The 9105-nt window shown below is 45.8% G+C and overlaps 1 protein-coding gene across 2 annotated transcripts in view; it reads left to right on the forward strand.

Annotated features, from left to right (window-relative positions):
* CSMD2 (CUB and Sushi multiple domains 2) overlaps positions 1-7987 on the forward strand; it is a 518793-nt gene extending 510806 nt beyond the window's left edge. For both annotated transcript variants that reach the window (XM_065421846.1, XM_065421845.1), the window contains 4 exons: positions 44-156; positions 1915-2002; positions 5931-6069; positions 7828-7987. In XM_065421846.1, the coding sequence (XP_065277918.1) occupies positions 44-156; positions 1915-2002; positions 5931-6069; positions 7828-7987 (500 nt within the window). The remainder of the gene's footprint in view (positions 1-43; positions 157-1914; positions 2003-5930; positions 6070-7827) is intronic.
* The last annotated feature ends 1118 nt before the right edge of the window (positions 7988-9105 follow it).

The following is a 9105-nucleotide window of genomic DNA, read 5'->3' on the forward strand; positions in this document are numbered from 1 at the left end:
ACCAAGAATGGCTGATTGGTAAAACCCCTGTGTTCTTTTCCAGGCATTTACAAGAGAGAAGACATGCACCTACTTCTCCAGGTTTACCAGATAACAGGACCGGTGGAGATCTTTGTTAACAAGTTCAAGAATGATAAATGGGCTTTAGATGGGCACGTAAGTATATCGGCACATGTGCAAATGTGTACTGTAAGTACACAACCCTCTTGCGTGACAGTGTGTGTTAGTGTAACAGCCCCTTCGTGGGTTATCAGCAAAGTCTGACCTTGAGAACCACAGCACAGACCTCTGCCACCTGAGCTGAAAGAGTAACTCACTTAGCTGGTAGCAGTAGTAGGTTGTTATCCTCTGCTGCTAAAGGGGGATGCAACGCTCTCTGCCAGTGCATTAGATTAACATTGCACAAGCAGCCCTTCTGCTATCACTTATGGCCATAAGGATTTTCATTGCCCAGTGTTGTTAAATCTGCATGTTCTCCAGATAACGCAAAAGAAGAAGCCAAGAAGGTTAATTCCAACTCAGCATTATGTCTCGGTTTAACATCCAAAAGAGCTAATCTTTCCCTGAGGACTTGGCTTCCCACACCAGCTTTTGTCTCTGGTAACTTCACATGTGCCTCAGAGGCCTCCTGGAGCTTAGGAGGAGACTTCATCTGATTGACCCCATGACCAGATGCAGCCTTGGCTCTGGCTATCTCTGTTATCTGCAGTATGTGCAGCAGTTATTACAAACAAGATTTTCCCCCTCAGGAACAAGTTGTTGGGTTCTTTGGGTTTTTTTTTTTTTTTAATGCTTTCAGCTTTCTGTGCAATTGAACTAAATTAATGCTATGCATAAACTTGGAAGAGATTGCAAAGACGAAGCAAGTTCTGCTCGTAAACAGGTGGCTAATGTGGAGTCTCCGGTAAAAATCCAGCTGCTGCACTTTTCAAGCTGCTGTTGGGAGCCAAGTACTAAACTTCATGTGCTGCAGCAAACGGTGCATTACAAGAGTTTGGATACTTTGTTGGTCTTGTTTTATGGCACACATTTTTCCTCCGTTAGACTCAACAGTTAGTTTTTTAGTGCCACTCTGTGCCTTCAGCTAGAATCTCCTAACAAACAGGCACTTTGCAGGACTTCCGGACACCCAGTGGGGCATCTGGCGAGACGGATGCCAGTATTCTATGCAATTAGAGAGTAGAGTTGGAAGCAAGACTACCGAGAAAATCAATGGTGGGCTTCCATTCTCTCAATAGCTACCATGGTAAATTCGCTCATCTTACATGTCACGGGATTATGTTTCGAGCTGCCATTGCTACAGACTCCATCTGGCATCTGAGAATCATGCTGGGTCCTTTCTGCATCTCCTCTCCTCACCTCTAATAAATGTTCCATAGTCTGAAACTTTAGCTGGCAATTCTTTTGATGCTAGCCAAAGCAGAATAGACTCCGCTCATTCACCCAAACCTGGGTTGGCTCTGCAAGACCAAAAGGAACAAACCCTTGGTTTTGTCAATGAAGTCAGCTGCTGAAGATGCTAAGATTAGAATTCACCCCTGTGCCAAGGGCCAGCATGAGATCTTTACAGCACTTGAAGTTCAAAATAAGGCTTCAATTGAAATTACATCTATGCTCCCCATGTTGCACTGGGGTGAATTTCACCCTCTGAAATAATATACATTGAACAGGAGAGAGTGTCATTTGTATGTGGCCATGCTTCTAATATTAACCGAGCACATCATGAATATTAATATCGGATATTTAGCTAAGTTGATCTTTGGGTGAGTAAATGTATCCATGCTTCTGCCGCCCACTGTGCTTTGAACAGATTTATGGCCAAACCACCAGGGTTGTGTTACATCTGTAGTAAGATACAATGAACTTTTGAGACTCCATTGTAAATATGATTTATTTGGGCTCCCACGATTACAGGTCTCGTCTGAGTCGTCAAGCGGCACTTTTGTATACCAGGGCTTTGTACGCGGCAAAGGGTTTGGGCAGTTTGGCCTTCAGAGACTCGGTAAATTTTGTTTTATTATTATTTCAATATCCGGATGGTTTAAGATGGATTTTGGCACTGGTGAAAGTTTGAAAACATGAAGTGTTTTACCATTCTTGCATTTTGGTTTTCAAATATACCGGGCCTTATCTACACGCGGTGTAAATTGGCTTAATCCGACTGATGCTAGTGGATCTGCACTTATTTTATACCAGCTGAGGATCTGGCCCAATATTCCTCGCTGCTTTGGCTGTTTGATCTGTCCATCTTTTAAACACCCGGGCCTCCTCCCTTACTCTCAACCGCCTGCTCCTGAAGCAAGGACTGACCTCTGCATTGGTGATTTCGTGCAAAGGATGTCTAGCCTTTGCAAAAAAAAAAAAAAAAAAAAAAAGGATGTTCTTAACTCAGGTTAGCTTACTCGGGTTAAAATAGCAGTGAAGACATGGAAACACGGCTTTTAACTCAGGTTAGCAGCTTGAGTTGAAACCCAGGCTCCCCTACAGGCTGTCACTTGTGCTGCTAACCGGAGTTAAAAGTTGAGTTGCCATGTTTTCACCGCTATTGTAACCTGAGTTACACCCAGGTTAAGAACACACCTTTTTTCCAGTGTAGACGTCCCCTTACATCCGCGGCGTAAGGCGGTAGCTTTCTCTATGGCACGGTGATTGGCAGAGTCAATGCAGGCGAAACACGCCTCTTTAAGGATAGCAGAAAGATATATATCGGTAATGAAGCCAAAGGAAAAGACAACCGATGTGGTCTAGTTGTTAGAGTAAGAGACTGTGGAGCCAGGACTCCTGTGGGTGAAATCTTGGCTATATTGGAAGCAATAGCAAAACTCCCCACTGCCAGCCAGAAATCATGCTACCTACTGGACTGGCAGCTGGCAGACCTGAGGCATGCCTCTGTCACTGTCCAGTGTCAAGCCACTCCACCTTTCTGTGCCTCAGTTCCCCCATCTGTCTAAAGGGGGTGAAACTACTTTCCTGCCTCGTGGGGGTGTTCTGAGGACACATTCATGACTATTTCTGACATGTTCGTGTCCTGTAGTGGTGGGGGCCTTTGGAGTACCTGGGTACAGCAGACAGAACTGGAGTCTTTTCAGAACGCTACCTGCTAGAGAACTGACTCTTAGGTTTTCCATCAGCTGTTGCTTGCTAGTATTTGAGATACGATTAGCCTGCTGTTACTGCAGCTCTGAGCATGACAACATAAGCAGCTGCCCCACTGCTCCTCTTCCGCCCCTGTCTGCAATCACCCAATTGCTAGCGGGCCAGCATTAACATGGGAGTACAGGGAACATGAGCGGTGCTGGAGACATGTGCTGCATCTCCCCCTTACTAAACCGTGCTCAGGAGACCCGTGTGCTGTTTGTTTGTTGTTATAGGTCTCAGTATTTTCCCAGAGTACAAGTGCCCCATGAAGATGTTAGTTGGCTCGTTTCTGGTGTCGTATGTCCAGAGGGCTCTGTCAGTAAAACTTTAAGGAAAGTTTACAAGGGGGTTCTTAACAAAATTGGCATATCACAATAAGACTTTCTTATATTGACATGGAGCACCTTTCCTGCCACAGACACCCAAAGGACTTTACACACTGTACATAGACTCACGCTATGCATTACCGATGGGCCCATAACAAAAATACTGATATGAACAACTCCCCATTTAAAGAAAGCTTGGGTCCAATCTGAACTGTGCAGTTTGGGCACGTCTTTAATACACACACACACACAGACACACACAGAGAGAGAAATCACTCCTCCCACCACTGAAATGCAGCTACCTCTGGGGTGAAACTTGTCTCTTGCAAATTTGGGGGCATAGTTTCTGTGCGCCAGCCCATAGCAGGTGATGTTCGAGACTAAAACTCTATGCCAGTGTTTTCAAAATTCCGTGCCTAAAGTTAGTTACCTAAATCCATATTGAGGCACCTGGAAAGGTGACTTGGTTTTCCAAAGGCTTTGAGGATGAAGGGTAAAATTTTCAGAAGTGCCCGACTTAGAAGTCTAAGTGCCATTGACGTTCAGTGGCTCCTGAATCACTTAGGTACTTGTGAAAATGTTACCCTGAGTACCTGCAATGCCTGCTGATTGCCATGGGTGTTACAACAGCCCAGTGCCTCTGAAAATCAGGGCAATTTTATTTATGATTGTATAGCTCCTTGACTCCTGTCAGAACCCCATCCTGTTCTGAGCAGGCTATACCCTTCCCCCTAAGGGATCTATATAAGAGAGAGACAAACAGACTTCCTGCCCTTAAGGTCTCAGCCCTAGATGTGCTGGGAAACCCTTCAGAAATAAAAGCCTGCCCTTGGGACACAACCAGTCCAGGGGCATTGTGCAAAGTCCTCCGCGAACAAGTCAACCAAAGCAGTTCTTGTCCGACAGTCCCCTGGTGGGGGCCAGGAGACGGTCGAATTACAAAGCAGGACTGTTTCTGGACCAAGTTTCCTTCAAAACTTTTGTTTGAGGGCATCAGGTAGTTCCTTTCTCTCTCTTTTTTTTTTAAAAAAAACAAGCGACAGCGATTTTCATCGCTGTTTTATGTACAGAGCAGCGTTAAGCCAGCGCTTCGAAAACTCCGCAGTTTATTTCCATGGCCAGGTGCCAGCTCTCTCTGAAAGGAAATGTGTTGCGTTCACTTGCTCCCCAATCAAACCCAGGAGAGTCGTTAATAAGCAGTGACGGGCAGATTGGTGTTGAGGGCACAGGCGAAACTGGCTCCTGAGGGGAACTTTGGAGGGGCTCTTAGGAAACACCCCTTCCTCTGAAAACCAGGTGCTTCGAGTTCACCCCCTGAACTTGAGGCTCCCCCAGTAACTAGTTGCTTTAGAAAATCGTGGCCTTTACTTTTAGACTTTTTTTCTACTTTATCCATTTAACAAAATACTCCTCTGACAGTAGGTTGGGTGCCAGCCTGAGACTTGGGAGACCTGGGTCAATTCCCTCCTCTGCCACAGACATCATGTGTGACCTTGGGCAAGTCACTTAAGCCCAAATCCTCAAAGGCATTTAGGTTCCAAACTCCCATTGAAATCGGTGAAAGATAGGAGCCCAAATATCTCTGAGGATCTGGGCCTTAGCCTCTCTGTGCCTCAGTTAATCTTTAAAATGCAGTTCATAGCCCCACCCTGCCTCACAGGGGTACATGAGGATAAATTCATTAAAGGTTGTGAGGTGCTCGGATGCTACGGTTGTGGGTGCCAGAGAAGTACTTTAGAGAGTACAGAAAATGGTTTGTGAGACACAACTGATTCTTCTTAATGTTTTCAGGCTGGGATTTTCAAAGCTCTGGTGCTAACGTGAGGCTCCAAAATGAACAGCCTGCTTTTCAAATGGGGGGTTAATTTTTGAAGGCACACCTGGCACTTAGGCACTTTTGAAAATATTATCCTACATGTCTAAATGATTTAGGAGCCTAAGTCCCATTGGCTTCCAATTGCATTTAGGGTATGATTTACAGAAAGCACCTACGTCTCATTTTCAGTAGAGACGTAGGTCTGAGCAGTCAATGGGATTGCAATTCCCAAGTGCCTAAGTCACTTTTGAAAATGGGACTTAGCCTAAATCACTGCGGGGCATTAGAAAAAGTTACCCCTCACTCCTCTCGCCTGTGTTGGGTGCCTGTGATTGGTACCTTTGAGCATTCCCCCTTAGAACCCTACCTTTCGGCACTGACACTTGAGCATTCTGGTGTTAGTATTTTTACTTTACTTAGATCTTTGCTGGTTTTTTTTTTTTTTTTTTTTACTGTGAAGTCAATGTAGAAACCTCAAACTAGGCAACGTTATGCGTTGTACTATAGCTGCAGTCCAGCCTGCATATGAATCCAAAACTTTAAATTATCTTTACGCTGAAGCATGGAATGAACTTGTTCTAGCAGAACTTGAGCAAACCCCAGTTCCCAGCAGCTGGGGTTTAAACGTATTTACTTTCGTTGTGTTTCAGACATCAGCCTGATTGAAAACGATCCAGAATCAATAGGACATCATTTTGCATCAAACAGCAGTTCTGTGGCAGCTGCCATTCTTGTGCCTTTCATAGCCCTGATTATTGCAGGGTTTGTGCTTTATCTCTACAAACACAGGTAGGTTTCAGGAGCCAAAGCGATTAAAAAAACCTGTTTCATTGCTGGGCCGCGAGGGGCAAGGTATGGAGAAAATGGGATCGAAAAGAGCTAGGTGCTGAGGGGAATATTAATATTTGCAAGCTTAGCTTAAGAGAGCTCCTGATAGTTCTGCTTTCTGATGTGGTTGGTAAGGTGAGGAAATACTGTAGCAGCATATTTGCAAAGGACTGGGTAATTTAACAACTGCTAAGAAGATTTGTAGCAATGCCAGGTTAGATAAGGCAAGCACATCTCATGCTTCAGTTTAAGACTGATCCTGCAGGTGTTGCAAAGAATTTTTTTCTCAGGATTGATGCTTTACAGCAAGCGCTGTGGCTTTGGTTTGAAACTTCATGTATGTTGGTCACTGCAGGAGGTAGGATACAGGACTTGCCCACCCCATTGTCTGGTCCAGGGTGGCCAATGATGCCTTTGGAAATCTGGGCATTGCAATGATAGGAAAGCTAAGGGTGAGATTGTCAAAAGTACCTAAGGGGTTTAGAAGCACAAGTCTCAGAGAACGCTGGTGGAATTTGTGCTGCTAACCATCTTGGGTGCTTTTGAATGCCTCCCCCTCAGTCCATGTGCTAGTGACCTGAGCATCATTGCTAGCTGGCTTACGCAAATGACAGATATTTACATCTTGGTAATGCTAGTGTTGCTCACCACTCGGGGATGAGTCCTATTCAGTTGCACACGCAGCTTACTCCTTGGAACCGAGACACAACAATGGAAAATTGTGGGCACTGAATGCTTGAGAACCTGGCCCTGAGCTCGTCTCAAAATTTGGCCCAAAAGGCCTTGTTAAGAATAGTTGAATTACCCACAACTCCAGCTGAGGACAGTGGAAGTCCCAGTTGCTTGCCACCTTTTAGGATGACCTTGCAGGCTCTGCAGGCTGCAAACAGATTTCACCTTCCATTGTTTTTTTTGTCTCGGATCCGGTACCGTTTCCTCATGACCCTTTGTCTTGAAAGGAACAAGATGGGGGAGCTTCATCTTGTTTTGCCTTACAGCAGGCAATTGGGTGTCTCTGAAAAACCTCAAGTCCCGATCAGATAGCAAGACTTCTTTTCCAGACCTGTCCTGCTAGCGATTCTGGGCCAGATCCTAAACATCTGGCCCTCCATTCCTGCTTAATGCCCTCAGGGCACCACCAATGAGGTAATATTGATACAACTAAGAAAGCGCCCAGAGATATCCTGTAGATATCCATTTGGGCACATCTGACCCTGCTCGAGTGTAGTGAATTCATTAGAACTTTCTGTGAGACAAGGTGGGTGAGGTAATATCTTTTATCGGACCAATTTTATTGGAAGGGAGAAGCTTTTGAAATTCACAGAGCTCTTTTTTTCAGGTCTGGGGTAGGTAACCAGGATGTCCAAGCTAAATACAAGGTGGGACAGATTGTTAAGCATAAGAAGTTCACATATACTGTAGGAGACAACTTAAAATGAAGTAGGCAATAAACCCCTCTGCAGTCATAGGATAATGGAGGGTTAGCTGGCAGTGGGGTGTGTTACAAATCGTTGTAACGAGCCATAAAACCAGGGTCTCTGTTAAGTCCATGGTTTTTAGCATCCAGCAGACACTATTTAATTTAAGTTCCCAGGCTCATCTCTTAGACCTTTCAGTGTTGTTTTGGCTCAGCATCCGAGCTGGGAGAAATGGTCACAAGCCAGATACCGTGAGGAACTAGCCGTGATCTCTTTGGATTCTGTTTCCGGCACCCTGCAGGAGAAGACCAAAAGTACCGTTCAACGGTTATGCCGGCCATGAAAACACCAACGTCCGAGCGACGTTTGAAAACCCGATGTACGACCGAAACCTACAACCCACGGACATCATGGCCAACGAGGCAGATTTCACTGTCAGCACCGTGTGCACGGCGGTATAGCACTCATCCTCTCATGCGGTGAGTGTGAGAAAAGAAAACTTGATACTTGGCTGTTGAAGGCACCCGCAGATCTATCTATCTCGTTGGCCCAAGTGCCGCGCTGTTAGTTGGACGGAAATGGGTGTTGATCCATACAGATCCCTGTTTGCCTGTGAAAACCTAATGTTTAATTGGCATCTTTTGGAATTCTAAGTCCAACCCGCCGAGAGGCACATGCTCACCCCTGCCCTTCCCCCCCCCCCCCCCCCAGTGAGGAGAACAGACACCTGGTGGGGGGAGGGGGGAAGTGAGTCTAAATTTCAAACTGGAATCATTCCCTTAATAAAAATACAAAATTGCAGGCAGGGAATCTCGCCTAGTGGTTTCAGCAGGAGCCTGCGTTCGAGTCCCTTGTGAATTCGGGGAGCGTGAATAGCCTTGTGGTGAAGGCGCTGGATTGGAACTCAAGATCAGGACTGGATTCCTGGCTCTATCACAGACCTCCTGTGTGACCTTGGGCAACTCACTGAGCCTTTCCCTGCCTCCGTTCCCTCTGTACAATAGGGATAACTGCCCTGCTCTACCTCACAGGGGCATTGGGAGGATAAATACATTGCAAGATTGTAAGGTGCTTAGATGCCATGGTAATTGGGCTCAGATAAGCACCTAACAGTTAGAAAGTTATTACAGTCAGATCTGTGACTCATCTCAGCTTTTGTTAAGGGGAGTAGAGACAGGTTCAGTCAGTCAGCGCCAGTGCTTGAACCCAAATGTTTGGGAATCCATCGCTGGCAGGCAGACACACCAGGCTATTATACAGAGGAAGAGATTTGAGATCGTCCCCAACACCTTAGATCCACACATCCAAACACTTTGGATCTGATCACTGCAGTTTGGTTCCATCTTTAAGCAGAGACCATGATGCTGTTACTGAGACTGCCTTGTGCACAGTGGGAGGAGAGGAGCAAGGTGGCCCAGTGGTTTGGCCAGTAAAAGACTTGGAAAAACTGGCTTCAAGTCCCTGCTCTGCCACAGACTTCTTTTGTGACCGTGGTCAAGTCACTTAGCTTGTCTATGCCTCAGTTCTCCATCTGTACGGTGGGAATCATAGCCTTGCCCTATGTCATAGAGGCGTGGGG

The sequence above is a fragment of the Emys orbicularis genome, chromosome 23 (assembly GCF_028017835.1).
Source record: "Emys orbicularis isolate rEmyOrb1 chromosome 23, rEmyOrb1.hap1, whole genome shotgun sequence".
Taxonomy (NCBI): domain Eukaryota; kingdom Metazoa; phylum Chordata; order Testudines; family Emydidae; genus Emys; species Emys orbicularis.